Source organism: Mustela putorius, unplaced genomic scaffold (assembly GCF_011764305.1).
Source record: "Mustela putorius furo isolate JIRA1106 unplaced genomic scaffold, ASM1176430v1.1 tig00537275_pilon_pilon_pilon, whole genome shotgun sequence".
NCBI classification, from domain to species: domain Eukaryota; kingdom Metazoa; phylum Chordata; class Mammalia; order Carnivora; family Mustelidae; genus Mustela; species Mustela putorius.
In genome coordinates this window covers 110,401-128,899 of record NW_025422413.1, presented here as the reverse complement: position 1 = coordinate 128,899, position 18,499 = coordinate 110,401, and the positions used below count along the sequence as shown (strand labels likewise).

General features: G+C 48.1%; 1 protein-coding gene across 1 annotated transcript in view; it reads right to left on the bottom strand.

Annotated features, from left to right (window-relative positions):
* CSGALNACT1 (chondroitin sulfate N-acetylgalactosaminyltransferase 1) overlaps positions 1–8,988 on the bottom strand; it is a 92,234-nt gene extending 83,246 nt beyond the window's left edge. The window contains exons 1-2 of the mRNA XM_045073807.1: positions 8,958–8,988; positions 8,231–8,863 (exon numbers count right to left, since the gene is read on the bottom strand). Of these exons, the coding sequence (XP_044929742.1) occupies positions 8,231–8,863; positions 8,958–8,988 (664 nt within the window). The remainder of the gene's footprint in view (positions 1–8,230; positions 8,864–8,957) is intronic.
* Positions 8,989–18,499: the final 9,511 nt, after the last annotated feature.

Sequence of the window (18,499 nt, the reverse complement as noted above, 5' to 3'; positions counted from 1 at the left end):
TAGAAATTTAAAAATACAGTAATAGAGATAAAGAATGCTCGGGATGGTGGTCTCATGAGTAACCCTCTCTCTGCTGAGGGAAGAGTCAGTTAACTGGAGGTAGGTCACTAAAAGTTACCCAAACTGAAACACAAAGAGTAAAAAAGTGAAAACAAAGGAACAGAACATCCAAGAACTGTGAGACAATATCAAGCAGTGGGACATACACATAACTGGAATTCCAGAAGAGAGAAGACATGTTTGAAGAAATATCTGAAGAACTACTGGCTCAGAATTTCCCAAAATGAATAACAGACACCAAACCACAGATCTAAGAAACTCAGAGAACACCACGTAGGAGAAATAAAAAAACAAAACAAAACCCAGGGGTAATTTAGCTAATAGTTCTGTACCCATGTTATCTTCCTCATTTTGATAATTGTACCCTGGCTGTATAAAATGTTGACATTAGGGGAAGCTGGGGAAAGGGTTTAGAGCGGACCCCTGTGCTATTTTTGCAACTCTCTGGTAATTCTAAAGTATTTCAAAATAAAAGGTTTTGAAAATGGCTTTACTGTCAGGTACTACATTGAGAATGTACTTGTAATGCCAAGAACAGAATTTTATTTAGCTTTTGTTTTGCTTTTACTAATTTATTTAAAAAATTGGGGGAGGGTAACATCCCTTTTCTTATTGAAGTATAATAGACACAAAATCTATTTTGTTAGTTTCAGGTACATCATAGTGATTCAACAAGTCTATACATTACCCTATCCTCACAAGTGTAGCTCCCATCTGTCACCATACAATCCTATTAAAATAGCATTGATGATATTCCCTATGCCATACCTTTCACCCCCAGGACTTACTCATTCCATAACTGGAAGCCTGTACCTCCCACTCCCCTTTACTGATTTTCCCGCCACCATGCCTCCCGACCTGAAACACACACACACCAACCTCCCCTCAGGCAAGCACTTGGAGTTTAAATCAGATTTGTGGTCTGTCCCAGGAACCCAAGTAATATTTACTGTATTACTTCTATGGAAAATCTCCTCTAATCCAAACACCTAATTTACAGTGGAATTCAAGAGGAGAGGAGATTTGTAAGGTGATGATTTTTTTTAAAGATTTTATTTATTTATTTGAGATAGAGAAGGAGAAAAAGAGAGATCGAGAGAACGAATGGGAGGAGGGGCAAAGGGAGAAGTAGACTCCCTGCAGACCAGGAAGCAGAAAGCAGGATGGGGGACCCTGGGATCATGCCCCGAGCAGAAGGCAGATGCTTAACAGAGTGAGCCACCCAGGTGCCCTGCGTACCTAGGATTTTAAGTACACAAGTATTCCAAAAGGTTTAAAGCAATTTCTTTGATGCATACCAGTTGTGAAGTGTCTACAACTAGAAGGGAGCTGAAAGCTAAATGGGGCGTGGTTCCGGCCCTCTGGGGGTTCACTGCACATAAGGGGGAAAAGAGAGTCAGGAGGCCAGGTCTACCTCCCCACCCCCTCACCGTGCATGCAGAGAGGGGATGGGGTTGGATCTGGTGGAGTCAGACTTTTAGGCTCCTGCAGCTGGCTAACAGGAAAGACCGCTCTGGCAGCTGCAACCGTTGCTAGAAGTTGCCAGCGAAGGTGGGCTGAGTCTAAAGGAAGAGCTATAAAACCGGATGGAGAGGGCACATGCGGGACACCGCGCTGGGCAGAACGAGCAGGAACTTCAGCCGAAAGAATGAGAACAGGTTTCAGAGAAGAATATCTTACGGGATGGGGGACGCTGGGTGGAGAGGTTGGGAACCTGGGTCTTTCTGGCGAAGGAACAGGCACAGGGAAGCTGTGTCAGGGCAGGCGCAAGAGAATGAGGATCCAGGAGCAGGGTGAGAAGGGCAGGAGGGAGCAGGAGGAAGTGAAGTTAAAAAGATAAGCTGGGATCCGATTGTGGAGTCCTCCAAGACTACCTAGGCAAAGCAATATGTGCTGGAGACAGTAGTAAAAAGGCAAAAGGCACCTGGTTGGCTCCATCAGTTGAAGTGTCCCACCCTTGATTTCAGCTCGGGTCATGATCTGGGGGACCCGGGATCAAGCCCCGTGTCAGGCTCCCGGCTCTGCAGGGACTATGCTGGAGATTTGTCTCTCTTTCCCCCCACCCCCACATCTTCCCCTGCTCACTCACTCTCTTTCTCTCTTTGAAATAAATAATCTTAAAAAAAAAAAAAAAAAGTAAACCCTGTCTTTTAAAGAACAGACAAGCATGTTGATACAGCTCAACAGCTTTCAGCAAGCTGTTTTGAACTGAATATTCACTCCTCTCTCAAACCCTTTTCCATAAAGCTGTAATGATTCTGAAGAAACGCATGTCTGAGCAGTTTAAATAAAGCTTTTTGTATTCAAGGCTCCTAGAGGCTGTCGGTTCTGCCCTCAGCTGGGTGAAGGATTTGTCTTTGGCAGCTTCTGCCTGGGTTTCCGTCTGCTCGTCTACCCCAGGAGCTCATGTTTTTCCTCTCTTCCTGTTAAAACTTCTTCCCAATCTTATGGAACTCACTAGTGTAGGACCTCCCCACAAGGGTATCTGCACACCTTTGGACGTGTTTTTAAAAGGTGTTCCCCACCTCATTCCGGCACCTAAGGCGGGTGTGCGTTGGGTCAGAGACTATCAGTGGTGAGACGTGGCATGGTGCGGAGCCAAGACAGGAAGCGCTGGATTCTTGGCCCTGACACCCACCAGAGGGGTGACCTTGATGTGAGAGAGATAATGAGCATGTCTATCTGTCTGGTGGGAGAGGGGATTAAATAAACCGATGTGTGTGAACTGTCACAAATAGTGCCCAGCGCACAGACGGAAGAACAGCTGGGATAAGCCATGGCAATCCCCATCTCTGACCACAGGACCTCCAAGACATTGGAGAATTGGAGAATTGTTTGAGCACTTGGGAACCACTGCAAGCAGAAGGAGGAGGAGGGCTCTTTAAGACGCAAGAGCTGAGCTCACTGCCTCCTGGGAGGGACCCACCTCCTAACTCCAGATCCAGATGATCCTTGCAGAGCTAAACTCCTAGGCTCAGCCCTCAGGGCCCTTGCGAAGTCCACTCCTAGCGATTCTCAGGTCCTGCACGCTGACCAGGCTGGTCTCCATGCTAAGCCTATACCCCAGTCCTATTCTGGAGGCAGTCGGCTTTCTGGTACCCCCGTCCTTGCTGCTTCCTTCCCTCTCCAGGAACCCCTTCTCAGCTTTAGAGACCAGTTCAGGTCCAGCCTCCTCTGACATCTTCCCTGACCATCTGGCTTGCACCCAGCCACCAATTCCGAAGCCCACAGCACGAAAAGTACCCCCCACTGAACCCTCAGTCACCCAGAGTCGTGTCTGCCCATGTACATAATCAGGTCCTTCAAGCCTGAGACCTAGTACTAGCCTCCTTTCCCAACCCCCAAAACAGGTGGGGACACCCTACACAAATAACAGGGGTCCTGTCCATGCATGTTGATTATGCCTTGGTGCAAGACCTCACCCGCAACTCTAAAAGGGGATAAACTAGAGGTCTGGTTAGAAAACAACAAAAACTACAGCTCCTTTCTGCAAACACCGCTTCCTTCCCAAAGGGGCTGAGCAGGCCAAAGTCTGAGCAACAGCTGTGGCCACACATTCCTGTGAAAGGGCTCCAGCCTGGGTCTCCCCGTCTCCATCACCCCCCCATCCTTCCACGTTGTGTGAGGCCCCTATTCAGACCCTCTCATCACTGAGCCTTGGCATCCTCTCCTGCTAAAGCCAATGTCCATCCTAGACATCCCCCACTTTCACAAGTGCCCCTGTAGCCTGTTCTTAACAGGAAACAAGGCAGGAGAACAGTGACAACCTCAATTTTTGAAAAAATCCCCTGGGAACAAAACTGCTTTGCACGAGCACAATGAAAATACACCAAAAAGGCAGACTTGCCAGCTTCTGCAGTGCTGTGACAAAATACCCTGTACACACAGGATGTATGTCAAACACAGGTTCCATTAGTCTCAGCACACCGAAGGTCAACCGAGCCGACCCTCAGCTAAGGTGCCGGACTGCACAGCACCCCCCCCATTCCACCGCCCTCCCCCTTCACCTTTCCCTCCGTCCTCTCAGCCTTGGAGGTGGGACTTACTACCTAGTTTGTAGGTCTCCACGCCAAATGAAAATGTAAGTTCCCCTGTTTCAAAATTACTGAGAATTTCAAAATGTTCTACAACAGCAGAGCATTCACTCTACGTTGGGGCTCTCCCACTCGCCCTAGTGGAGAGCTGGACTCCTGCCCACCAGCTGAGTTCTAGGCTGGGACACCTTCTCTCCCACCATCACCGCAGGGATTCCCTCTTCAAAGGGTAGCCTCAAACCATTTATGTGCACTTAAGCCTTTTATCTCTGATTTCAGAATAAAAAGCATTTCTCCCTCCTTAAAGGACCTTAAAGCATCAGCAAACAAAGGCGGAGGAGATCTGAGGTAGGAAGTGTATGGATAGAAGGGACAGGGTGAGTGACAGAGGAACCCAATATTCTGCAGGCCTACTCAGAACTTAAAAGGGAGCCAACGAGGTCACTCCAGCGCACCGTAGGGTGAGATGTGGTCATAAGCTCCAACACCCTCACTGCCCTGGAGATGCTGGCCGAGAATCAAGGCCCAACTCACGACCTAAAGTCCTGCTGTCCCACCTGCCAGCCCCTCTCCCCACACCCCAAAACAGGTCAGAGCCACCCACTGTGCAGAATCCCCCTCCCACTCCCACCCCAGCTCTCCCCTATTTCTGCACCAAGATCCCCAGAAGTGGCCAGAAATGCATCCAAATGCCTGCCTTCCCTTTTCAACCCCCCAGTCACAAAGTTGCCAGCAAAGAAGCATATCACTGACGTGTCTGCTGAGTTAAGAACCCACTTCCTGTCCTCACGGCCCCAAGCCCCTTGCTCTCCAAGTACCCAGGACCTGGAAATGGATTTGACTTGTCCAAAAGAGCATTAGCAAAGGGGTCACAGGACATCCCTTAGAGGTTATAGTGAGACACAATGGAAGTCTAAAACTCAGTCTTCACTTCTTGCCTTAGTTTTCTCTCCCAGAAAGCATGAGGTGCTGGTCATTGAGCATAGGTCAGGAATTACCATAGAAGAGCTACTAAGGTCTTATAACGATTTCTATGCCCCTAGCTTTAAATGCATCTCAGGGTGCCCTCAAGACCTTCACTTTCTTGCGGATCATGGCTTGGGTCCACCCCCCCCCCCAAAGCAACTCTGTTAGTATCTGACCCACTCTGGCCACCACTAAGGTGCAGAAGCTGGAGGAGGGCGGCAGAGAAGCAACCCCGTGGAGACAGGAGACACAAATGCCTCATGTAGATTCATGTTCTCGGATACTTGGATTGTAAAAGAGGAATGATTTGGAAGGCGAAATTGTCTCATGGAACCATGTCAAATTTATGTCCAAGAGTCTACTGAAAAATAGGAAACCAAAGCCAAAAGTTATGCCACTTGAAGGTAAATACTGAAGGAAGAGCTAAACCACAAACATAAAGATTTTCTGTTCACTTGAGGAGATAAACATTTAGGCATCCTACAGTACAGGATTTGATCCCATTTTTCTACTTTAAATTCTTTTCCCAGATAGCTGGAAAAAGCAAAAAGAAAAAAACGTGCTCTTATGTAAGAAGCCAAAGCAAAAATCGATGCCAACAGAACATCGAGGGAAGGGAAGAGGGAGGCTTGTGCCGTTCCCTCTGTCTTAGAGATGGAAAATAACTACATTAATACAGATAATAAATTGTCATCGATGTGGTGTTCTCCCTCTGCAAGCTTCATGCCACCCGAGGAAGTGGCCACAGTCAGTCAACACGTGATAATCTACCGGAACTTCTCCTTTTTATAGAGGAAGATCCCAAAGGGTTGGTGGCATGTCCTGGTCACCCAGCAGAGCAGGTGGCAGAGTACCCTTCCACGATGGCTGCTTGGCAAAGATAAGAAGACGCTGAAGCTGTGCTTTGCATTTTGCAGAGGGTTGGGGGGTGGGGGATAGGGCCTCAGAGGACATTAAGTCAAGCCTCTGAGGACAGATGAGGAAACCGAGTCTCCGTGGGGCTTCGGGGTCTTGGTCAGAGTCACACAGCTCCCTGTCATGTCGTCATGCCACCTGCCTCACAGTCAGCTTTAAGCTTTGTGGAACTATTATCACCTGGAAGCATTCCATATGCTTTTATTATTATTTCCTGAAACACAAAGAATCCCCATTCTCGCTCTAGGTTCAGCCAATCAGTTGCCATTCCAGGAAAATAGCTGACTAGACTTTCACCAACGCTGGGAGAAGGCTGGATCTGCCTGCCACCAGAGGCTGTGGGCTGCACTCGGAAGCAGCCCGGGCTAGCCAGGAGAGCAGCGTCTCTGACAGAAAACCAGCCACCTCTCTGAGCAAAGGAACGCAGGCCCCAAAGGCCTGTGTCACTGCTGAGTGAGGACAACAGGCCTGGTGTACTAAGATACTCTACGCAGGAAAGCAGATTTCAAACATGAATGCAGATGAAAAAAATCACAAGGGCAGACATTCCAAATTGCAGGCTTTGATTTGTAATCAAGTTCTTTTGAAATCGCTTTGTGTGGGGGCAATTACCATAGCATATCCAGGGTGAGTGGTAGCCAGGATTCGTTTTTTAAGGATGTTTAATGGCCTTCCCCGTGGGTCAGCTATTATATAAGATACTCTATGTGGAAAGGTTTCATAAACTCTGAAGCACAATAAAATGGGACGCAGCAGCATCATGATGTTTCGAGCTCCCCTAAGTGCTGACCATGTGCTTACAGTTGCAAGCTGCCGGTATGCTGGGTGTCTTTAATACCTCGTATACATGAGGAACAACAACAACAAATCTCGACAACCAAAACTTTGATTTTGGAAAAGATTTCTTTGCCTGGCTCGAGGCATATGAAAAATAATTCTCTACCAAAATTGTACGAGGTATGGCTCACATATAAAGTGGAAAAAAATTGGAAGATGGGGAAGTGTCCGAAAAGAAGAGGCATAAATGGCGGCAAGAGCTTTTTGATAGGACTAAACAGAGTCCGTCTGGCCTGTAGGCTGATGAGAGAACGGTTATATAGCCGAAGCTGGGAGCAGGGTGACAAGGACGCAGCCACACGTCTGGGAAGTTGAAGTAGATTCTCTCCAGAAAGAGGCGGAAGAGCTGGCTGCCCTCGAACGTTATTTCCACTCCCAAATTGTTAGTTGATTTTTGCCCCGGTAACAAGGGAAAAGCCGGTAAGAGGATACTAATTCATCTTCCAAGGAATGAGACGAGGCCACTTTCTTCCAAAATTAGACACAAACACAAACTAATAGTTTCTGTGCCCATGAAAGAAGCTGATCTGTTCATCTTACTAGTGTTCATGCCATCTGGCAGCCTGTACAATGTAACCTAGTGGAAGGATGTGGACTCTGGAATCAGACTTCACAGGTTCAAATCCTGGCTCTGTCACTCGCTAACTGAGCGACCTTAGGTCATTTACGCAATTAACCTGAACCTCAGTTTCCTCATCCCCTAACAGGGTCATTAAGGAGAAAAAGGGAATCAGTAAGTATACAGTTCCTCCAACAGTGTCTGGCAGATGATGAGTGCCGCAGACCACATGTTCACAACCGCTCTGGCGTTCATGGGCTGATAACCAGGCCTGACCCCTAGGAGAAGGGCCCAGGGAAGAGATCTGTTAAAACCGCCTATCAAGCTCCACTGGAGTTTCAATGGGTTTTGTTTATGTTTGGTTTACTTTTCTTTCTTTCTTTCTAATTTTTTTTTAATTTGTTTGACAGGCAGAGATCACAAGTAGGTGGAAAGGCAGGCAGAGAGAGAGGAAGAAGCAGGCTCCCTGCCGAGCAGAGAGCCTGATGTGGGGCTTGATCCCAGGACTCTGGGATCATGACCTGAGCCGAAGGCAGAAGCTTAACCCACTGAGCCACCCAGGTGCCCCTCTTTCTTTCTTTCTTCTTCTTTTTTTTTTTTTATTAATGAAAGCAAGAACTTCTGCCTTTTCCTACCAGGGAGCAATGAACCTGACCTTTCAATAGGCGTGATTTTCATGAGGAAGTAAGTAGAACGGATATTTCTGAGAAATAAGACTCCATGCCATATACCTTTACGGTCGCTCCCATAACACTTTCTACCCGCCATGCCCAAAGCCAGCTGCCAGCCTGCTGCGGCGGGGACTGGCCAGGGCACCTGGACCCTGGTGCCTCCCCACCCCCATTCTCACATCACCAACCTTCTATGAAATCCGAGGCCGAGTAGGGGCGCCGATTCGGGTTGCCCTCCGCAGGGCTGTTCAGGGTCTCCAGGGCCGACTCCACGGCTTCCACCAGCTCATCCCGCTTGTCCTTCCTCACGGGCTTCTCCTCCGGGTGCCGAGTCAGGCCGGTCTCCAGCTGGTACACCTTCTGCAGCGTGAAGCTGTCGAAAGGCACGGCGGCGTACTCCGTCGCCAGCTTGACGCCGGCGTGCACCTCCGCCCTGTCCACCTGCGAGCGCAGGAAGGCCAGCAGGTCCGCCTGGGTTTTCTCGGGAGGCCCCGGCTCTAGCCGCAGGCCCGCCGCGTCGCTGGGTTGAGACTGCGCGCTCCTGAGCCGCTCGCCGCGCTCCTGCAGCTCCTGCTTGAGCTGTGCGACCTGCCGCTTGAGGCTGCTGATGTAGTGGCGGTGCTGCTCCTCCCGCTCCTGCAGGGCCGCCTGGTACCCCTCCTTCCCCGTGGGGCCGTTGGCCCGGGGCAGCCCCAGCCGCTCCTCGTCGCCCTTCGGGGTGCAGGCCAGCATGTAGAGCACGGACACGGCACAGCAGAGCAGCACGAGCAAAACCACCACGCGAGAGACCCACGCCAGCAGCCCCCGGCGAAGCATCGTCACTCAGCAATCAGCCATGCAGCCGCAGCCGGCCACATTCCAGAAGGCCAGGGCCCCGCCGAAGGGCGTCCCTGGACTAGACCGCGGGGAGCACGCGTCTGGGGCCCCCCAGGCTGCTTTCATCCATTTCTCTCTACAGTGTGTCTGGTCCCTTGAGGTCGACCACCACGGGGAGCACTTTTCCTGCTTGGAAAGGATGACTTTCTAGGCAGAAGCAGCCGGTCCGGTGAAACCTGCAGGCGGCCACCTTCATTCCCATCATAGCCTTCCAGAGGTGCAGCAGACCACAAAGAAGGGACCTGGGAAGACACCAAACGGCAATGACAATCAAGACAGGAACACCCTTACGTTCACCGTGGCAAGGGATATTCAATAGGCCTCCCAGGAGTCTTACAGAAAATGTTTATGACAGGGGATTAAATACTGTTAACCATTTCTAAATCAGGACACCCATATGTTCGTGCAGGGCTGTGCACATAAAAAACAAAGGATACAGGAAAAAGAGCTGAACGAAAGATGGCAAAATGGGAGTTTCCTCTGCAAGCATTAATGGTGACTTTCCGGCTTCTCTACATCTTTCTCTGTCTTATAAATTTTCCACAACGGCACATATCATTTTGATGGTTAGAAGGGAAAAAGCAAAGCTTCAAGGAAGCTGACGCTGCAGGCAGGGGCTTCTCCAGCCAGGCCCGCCCAGCAGCAAGGGATGAGAAAGCAGAGGCTTAAATGAGCTCACCTGTGCACCCTCACTGAGGGCAGGGCTGGGACACGACTCAGAATGGTCTTCCAACTTTCTAATGAGGCAGGGGGGTAGCTTCAAATATGCAAATAGCACATGTGGACGATAACATAATCAGATGGAGTCCAGAGGCAGTTGGAACTTGAACACCAGGAATGAGGAGTTTACCACAAAAAGGGATGCGGTTGGGAGAACGGAGACCAGAAATACTTGTTTTGTCAGGACCCCAATCCCAGGCATGTCTCTGTCTCCTGGGTCCTTCCTGATCATCAGGAATACCCAGATGGATCGCAGAGCCTTTCATTCAAACTCCAAACCCCTTGTTACACACGAGAGGCCAACCTAACCCTTCTTCATTTGCCCCCGGCTCCTTCCTCCCTCCTCCACCCACCACGGACACCTCAGAGCACGCTCCTTCAATGTCCTCTCCTCCCCTCACTCCCGCTTCTTGTCTCCCCTACCCTTCTGAGCCAGAAAACAGAAAGAATTAACAATAAATGGAAAACAGAGCAAACAAAGTTTCTTGCTTAGGGAGATTTTTTATATAACTTCTCTTAAAGCAAGCTCCCTGAGGGTACTATGTCCTGACCATTCCCACAATAACCAAATTTCCAGAGTCTTCATCCAACCCAGAAAATCCAGATTCTGGGCCAATTATCATCTCACTGGTGGTCTGCTGTCTCATTTACTGACTGGAAGGAGGAATTCTGTCAATTAGCAACTTCAGGACCCCTGGGAGAAGAAAGAGGTGCTCCTTCTAGCATTCTTTCTATGTTGAAAATATAGTCAACGATAATGGGCTCATTGACTTTATCTGATATGCACCTGCTATGTCTAAAGCACACAGAGATCCTCTTCCATTATCCTGGTGATGTGCCTCTTACAAATACCATTACCAAAATAGTTTATTTTTCAATTTTCCTTAAAAATTCAATTCCAATATTCCCCTTAGCCCAAGGAGTCTCTCTGCTATAATTTAGAACAATACATAGTTATTAGTGCTAAGTTTAAAGTGCATGTTTAGCTCTGGAAGCCCGTTCTGTCTGATGAAAATCTTGGGATTTGTGTAATTACTATAATTCTGTGATTAAAAACATCTCAGCTTTGGTATTCAGGCACCTTGCTGTTTTTAATGAAATCTCTCAGATGAACTCATTATATCCAAGTATTAAATTACCAGTGAAAACATGTTATCATGTTATTCTACCATTTTAAAGACTTTTACTTTAAATGGGTTGTCATTAAAGACAAAATAAGCAAATCAAAAACAAAAATGGAACATTCAACATTACTTATTGTGCCACAGAATGATCTTTCTAACAGATTTTGTTCAATGGAATAATTGTTACATTTGCATAATAAATTAAAATCATGTTGTTTAATGAAGCAATATATTAAAGCTATGGATGGCTAAAGAAATTTAAAACTGTAATTATTTTGTTCTGTTCCATAAGTCTCTTCAACATCTCGTCCAGCTTTTGCAATTCACTAGTATAAATTTCAAAGTTACTTGATATTCCATTCTTCGGGATATAAAAGGAGAAAAAAACAGATCTTAGGAAGAAATGACTCTTTACAAGAACTAAGAAAAAGCCATAAAAAATTACAACCAAAGAGGCAATGAAGGATTTCTCCTCTTACATGTCAGGAGCAGATACTTTCTTTGACAGACAGAATGCTTTCTAACTGATCTAGCAATCTCCTCTGTAAACAAAACAGTAAAAAATGGTTAAACTGTAGAGGCTAGGACTATTTGCTTCCTAAAGCCAGGAGGCCTGTCCTTTGGCTTCTTGCTTCTATGGAGACTTTAGGGTTTCCACTTGGCAGCACAGAACATCATTCTTAAGAGCACCTGCTACTTGACCAGCTCTTCCACACACAGGAAAGAACACCTCAAGGAGATGTAACCAGACCAAACATGGAGCGAAACCTGTACGTAAACGAGACCAAGCGCAGGGATAACAGACACCATGCAGTCTCCCCCTCTCTCTACAGAGGTGCTGGGAGAAGTAAGAGTTAACATTTATCATGTGTTCATAGACTTACAGAAGGAAAGCACCATGTAATTACCAAGGACTACTACAAGTTAGAGGTGACAGTGAAAATATAGCTTTATGTGCTCAAAGCAGCATAGTGCTACTATTTTAAAAACGTAGAAAAGACACCCAGATTTTAGACTAGTTCAGTCTTTGGGGGTGGCTGGGAACAGGGGAGGCGTAGAGAGCAAGCTTGGAGGCCTGTCAATAACCAATTTTAGAACCTTTGGGAGAAGAGAGATGCACATTCCTATTTTTTTTTTTAATTATAGAAAATCCTTGTGTTCATCAGATTTCTTGCCATTTTCAATTTAATTTTTTAAATTTCTTTTAAGATTTTATTCTCTTAGGTAGTAATCTCTACCCAACATGGGCTTTAAACTCACACCCCAACATCAAGAGTCATGTGCTCTACCAACTGAGGCAACCACGCGCCCCTCTTGCCATTTACTTTCTAAATGTCCATCCTTACTAATTGCTCTTCTGTCTAAATACTTTCCTGTCCATGGCCCAACCTCCCAAGGATGGTTCTGTGACACATCTTGCCCCAAACACTGGATTGATTGATTAGAGTGGAGGGACTATCCAAGCACAATGGTTCTGTTGCCATTCTTGCTATCTCTGAGCAACAAAACCACAGCGTAAAGGCTTTTTCATAGTTTATAAAGGCAAGACAGTGCTGAAGAGCAATGCTTTCTAGTACCTACCCACCCAGGTTTGAGCCCATGTAAAGCAATGTTATTCTCCAAAATCTCAGAATGGAAAAGCATTCTCAGTGCAGACTGGCATCAATGGGCCAGAATAACTCTAAGAACATCTTCCCTAGGGTATCTAGATAGGGGGTTGTTTAAGGAATCTGTAACAATTTCTGAACACATAAGGCAGAAAGTCTGAAAGACCCAGTGGACCTCTGCCAAAGGGTCCGGCAATGGATGGGTTTCTCAGATGCTAGGTGGAAGTTGTCTGACAGCTCTGACATCCTGCTGGGCTCAGGGAGCATCCAGAACACCAACCAGCCAGATCTCCAAATGACCCAGCAGGGACCCAGCAGTGGGTCAGAAGCACAGTCAGCTCCATCTAGGATACCATTATCACACTTAAAACAAATAGTTACCAAGCACCACTATGTTGAATGCACTCCTGTAAGAAGTTACAGGAGAAGACAAACCATGCACAAACTCCAGTATCAGCACGTTTATAAGCTTATAGAGTACATAAGGCCATCTCAAATGACAGTAATATAAGCACTCTACAGGCAAACACCATTAAAACAGACACAAAATGTTAATGCTTACCAAATGTACGTGGAAAGCAGGGGTGTTGAGAAGTATAAATGAATACATTTTAAAATGTCAAAGGTTAAAATAAATGGTAGGAATCAACATTAGTTACGATAAGATAGATGAGTGGCTATGGGCATCATTTCATCTTAGAGTGGAAGATCTTAGAGGATAAAACCAAGACAAGCCCAAGTCTGGTTCGGAGTCCAACATTTTACCCCAAATGGGGACAGTGGAAGTTAGAAGTTCTATGACTAGGACAAAAGTACCTATTCTGAGAAGTAGAAGGATGGGTGTAGGCACTTTGCTCTACAGATCCCAGTGAACATTCTGGTCACGAAATCTGTGTACCATGAGAGAGGCCTGCCAAGATGTGTCTATTAATTGCCACAAGATCCTCATAAATCGCTAAGGATTCTAGGACAAGTCCCACAGAAGCAGCGTTGTCAGGATCAGCAGTGGGCAGAAAGACAGTGGCTTCACCTCGAGACCAGGTCTGGCAGCTCTACATGTCACAATGACAGGCCTTGTGAGTGATAAAGGAAACCATTCAAGGAGTGGCCGTGAATTCTGTAAGGCATCTCCAACCTATGTGCAGGCAAGAGGGTTGATGGGGGAAAAACAAGCAGGGTCTCCCGGGCCAGGAAGTGGTAGACCAAAGCCCCAGGATAGCCATGAAAGTCTGGTCCACCCTGGCCCACACGGTCAGCTCTTGGATGGCCAGGCCACAAGGTAACCTTCAGTCAAAGGATTAGCTGTACTAACAGAACGTAAATGGAGGTTCTATCCCTTGGATAAATATATCATCCTGGATGTGCATGGAAAAGGCATCATGCAAAGATTCTTATTCAAAGAGCTTCCAAATGCTCTCAAAAATGTGTATGTGATATAAATGTATGTAACACGGCAACCTTTACTCAAGCACATGGGTCCCTTTAGAACTCCTTCCACCTGGGGCTGACTCTCCATACAGCCTATGGTAGCGGGCTTCCAATCTGACCCTCAGCGTCGTCACCTGTGGGCTTTCATCCCACCGTGTGTTCACCTCCCACACTGTCCTGGGGATCTGAGGTCAGTGGCCAGTAGCATAGGCAAAAGTGGAGCACAATTCTGCAAAATTCAACAGAAAACAGCTAAAAGTCATTATGAGCACTGGAAAAGCCCGGAGCTCACAGTGCCTATTCCCAGTGCATTCTGTTTACAGACTTGCCTAAGTTTTTCCCATCTGCCTTCTCTTAAAGGAAATGAGCACGTACAACCAATTCCTGCAAGTGCTTTGTCGAGTCCATAATCATCGGCCCCTTGTTCACAGTTCATGGAGGGTCGAGGCACTTGCAAAGAAGGGAAAATGGCCTGAAAAGGAGCACAAGAGCTCATAATCTCCCTAAACCACAACCACCTGGAAGTGTGCAAGCAGGGGTTCCCAGGTGTCACAGCGCTGTCTGAACGTGGGTTTCCTTTCCCCCATGAATCTAGTCAGCGTCGACTCTAGTGCCAAATGCTTTATCCTCAACCATGACCCTGAGAGCAAGTGAAGAGCTAAAGCAAGGAGGTCAGAGGGTCAGTATCATCGCCCAAAAATGGAGGAGGGCCGCAGCCGAGTCCCAGATGGGGACAGGGCTTCCAAGCGACGTCAACAGTCCAACACTCAGAGCAGCATCTGACTGGCCATGAGGAGTCTGAAGCATTCCTCCCTGACCTCGTCCAGCCCTGACACCAGCTATCTGGGCTGGGCCCGAGGCTCTGCCCTCACACAGACCAGGGTCTACGTGGGCTGTGGCGCCCGGCACGCCAGCTATTCTGCCGCTTTCTTCCTCTGACCTTGGCCCTCAGGATCAGCCAACTCCAAACTTATCAAAATGAAGGCACACTCCAGGTGATAGATGATAGGTGACCTATAGATGATAGAGAAGGATGCAAATCTACTCATTTATAAGTTCTATACACGTTTTATAGTATTGCTGTGTTATGTGCTCACAAAACAGCACTCTTAAAATAATGCAGTAGAACATTTGTTTTGTTTTCTCACCCTGATGAACCTTCCTGGGCACTCCCAGGGACCTTACTTCAGGGTGTTACTGACCTGATCATGCTTCGTTTCCATGGCCCCCAGTCAATAGCGAATTCCACGGCCCAGGGCGCCTGCCTTGCTGTCCCCTTCTCAGGGTGACTTTCCTGCCTCTGGACCACACTCTCTGCATCGCAGGGTGTGCAACGCCTGCCGCCAGGCCACGTACCCAGACCACTGCCAGGCACACACTCCCCTGCCTTCCTAGAGCACTCAGACTCTCGGCCGGTCTGTTCTATGAGGTCCTCCCTATAACCTGGCTCTCAGAGCAGGTTCTCCAGGGACCAGCAAGGAGCGGCTCAGAGGAATGGGGCTAATGACCTCTGTCGACAACTTCGTAAGTAAGAGATACACTTCCATCCCCTGGACTCTGCAGTGGTCTCCTGAGAGAATCATTCTGATTCCGTTTTCCCTACTTCAAAGCAGGAAAAAAAGAAATGTGGTAGAAGAAATTAGGGTCTGCTCGTCAGAAAGTGAAGGTACAGAGTTTAATCACAACCACACATGCCCCAAAATCAGGAAACGGGTCTAAATCATTTTTGTTCTTCTCTCTTGTTTTGATTTTGGTTTTTAATTTGCTGGTGAAACTTCAAAGGGAAGAACTGATGGGGGGGGGGGTTCCTGAGTGTGCATACATTTACTACTCGCCCTGCACCCACCCCCTACCTCGCTACCTCCAACCTGCTTCAAGAAGGGTCCTACGGGGTCAGTGAGCACAAGGGGCCACTGTGGAGCCCACAGAGTGAAAAGAGAGAAGGGTCCTAGCACAAGAAGGCATTACTCAGAGTAAGTCTTAGTCTAATAAAGAACCTTTTCCCAGCAGGAAGGTGTCTGTGCACATATGCAGGGCTGAGTCAGCTGCCGAAACACCACAGACAGATCTGCCTGGGTCTCCGTCTCCCCCCTCGGTCCCACGGGGCTCTCTGTGGCTGGTGGAGCTGCCCAGCCCCACAAAATGAGAACCCCAGGAAACCAGGCTTCCAACACCCTTCAGTGCTCATAATTACAGCCACTTACTGAGCATTTATTTTGGGCCAGACATCACACTAAGCACTTTATAAACATTTTCTCATTTAATCCTTAAAACAATCTTATGAGCTAAGTCCTATTAACCCCCATTAAAGATAAGGAAACCGAAGCTTAGAGCAGTGAAGTCATTTGCCCAAGCTGGCAAGCGGCCAAGCCCGGTTTCAAATCCAGCTTTGTCTGGATTTGATGACGCTAAAACCTTGCTCTTACCCACTGGGCTATCCTGTTCAGCACCCTTAATAATCGCGGGCTGCTTGCTGAGACCCGTTCCTCATCGTGCCCCCATCGTGTCCAATCTTTCTTGCTTCTGAACTCATTATGAACCTTCCTATTTATGAGCTTGTCCAGCCCTTTGGCTGTGGCAGTAAGCATGGTTCCTCTCCATATAATTTTTTGGCTCCCCATTTAGCTGTGGTTTGCACTTCCACATCGCTTACCAGCTCTTGCAAACTCATGCTATCCCTAGAAATAACACCAGTCATGGCCACGGCCAGTATGAGCGCTGCCCTGACCCCATGGGGGAGCCAGGAAAGAAGACATCGGCAACATTCAAGTGCCTCTGAGCAGATGCCAAGGGCTTATGCCCACATATCAAGTTGAAGGCAGCTCCAATAAAAAGCACCCTAGCAAGTCGAATTTTCAATCAACTGAGAGATGTTCTTCTTTGAAAGAAGTAAAAAAGAACATCTCTCAGATGGGTAAGATGCTGGCTGGCATTGCTATGGAATTCTTTCCTGCCAAACACTGATTTCTCACTTCTTTCCACCCAAAGCATGGCAAAGGAGACGCCCATGCCATGGCCATTTACGGTGTGTCAACTAATACCCTCATGTGCAGGCCAGAGTCAGCCCTGGCATCCATGGAGACTTAGGCAAAAGTATGCCCTCCCCTGCCCCCCATCCCAAGGAGACCACATTCCCAAGGTCACACAGCACAGCTTCCAGGGAAAAACATGCTGTTAATTAACAAGGAGGGGACTAATTGAGAGTGAGCAATGCTCACAGCCAAGGAACTTCTGGCTGAATAACAAGCACAGAGCCCTGAGCAGATGTCAGGCAGAGCTGCTGAGTGGTAATCATCAGCTCCGAGGTGAGGTCAGAGGTATGAACCACATCACACCAGGCCAGGAAGGCCAAGGTGGCTCTACGGTGAGATGGGCCCCACGTCAGTTATGGTGAGAGCAGCACAGAGAGGGAAACTGGACTTCTCTCCTTTCTGCTAACACGATCCATGCCCCCTATCAGCAGACAGGAAAAGAAAGAGGAGGATGAGAAAAGAGGTTTACTGGGGAACAAGTGTGGCGTAGTCGGTTAAGAGCCCAAACCTTGGTTTCTTTTTTTTTTTTTTTTTTAAGATTTTATTTATTTATTTGACAGAGAGAGATCACAAGTAGGCAGAGAGGCAGGCAGAGAGAGAGGAGGAAGCAGGCTCCCCGCTGAGCAGAGAGCCCAATGCAGGGCTCTATCCCAGGACCCTGAGATCATGACCCAAGCCGAAGGCAGCGGCTTAACACACTGAGCCACCCAGGTGCCCCCAAACCTTGGTTTCTGCTCAGGTCATGATCTCAGGATCATGGGATCAAGCCGTGTGTGGAGTTCCACACTGAGGATAGAACTGGCTTAAGATCCTCTCTCCCCCTCCCACTCCCCCTCAGCTCCTCCCTCACTCATGGACTACCCCTCTCTCTCTCAAATAAATTAATTTAATTTAATTTAAAAATGTTTACCAAATGCCTTTACCGTGTACCACCCAATGGCTTTACAACATTTGTAGACATAAAGCTCCCAGAGTAAAATAAAAGTGCTCCCCTGGGTTGTCTGTTCAGGCAGCTCTGGGACAGGGAGGGGCACCAGTGAAGAGCCCAGCAGAACCACTAGGCCCCATGCATTATCTGCTGTCTCCCCTAAACCATGTGTGAGTCGTTGATCCCTGTTCTCTGAGACGAGGAAACTGGGAACCAGGGAGGCCAGTGATCTTCCCACGCAGCTAGTGGGTCTGCACATCCCCAAACACCACCACAGTCACCTGCTTCCATCAGGCTGATGCTGTGGGGCATAGACAGAGCTATGCAATATGCAGAATTAGAGAAAACCAGCAAAGGGAGGCAATGCCTACCAGCAGGGCCACAGACAAAGAGCCAGAAGCGGAGAACACACACAGCAGGGAGAGCCCTAGAAACAGGACAAAAGAGACCTCTGAAGAGAAGCGGTCCATAGATACCAGTCTCTCAGAGTGCAAAATGGCACTCCGACCTGAAGGCAAGAGTTGGGGGAACACAGACAGGACAGTGTCCCCTCTCCATCTCGGGCTCCCCTAGGTGGGACTCTGTGCTTGAGTGCAAAGAGCGATGGCCAAAGAGCGATGACCGAGAAGCCTGTTCTCTCCAGCATATGCAGTCTTCTCACGACTGGTGTGTGCTGCCTTCTCCCTGGGCTGTCCTTCTTGCCCCTGCTCCCCAGTCCTGGGCATTGGTCAGCACGATGCTG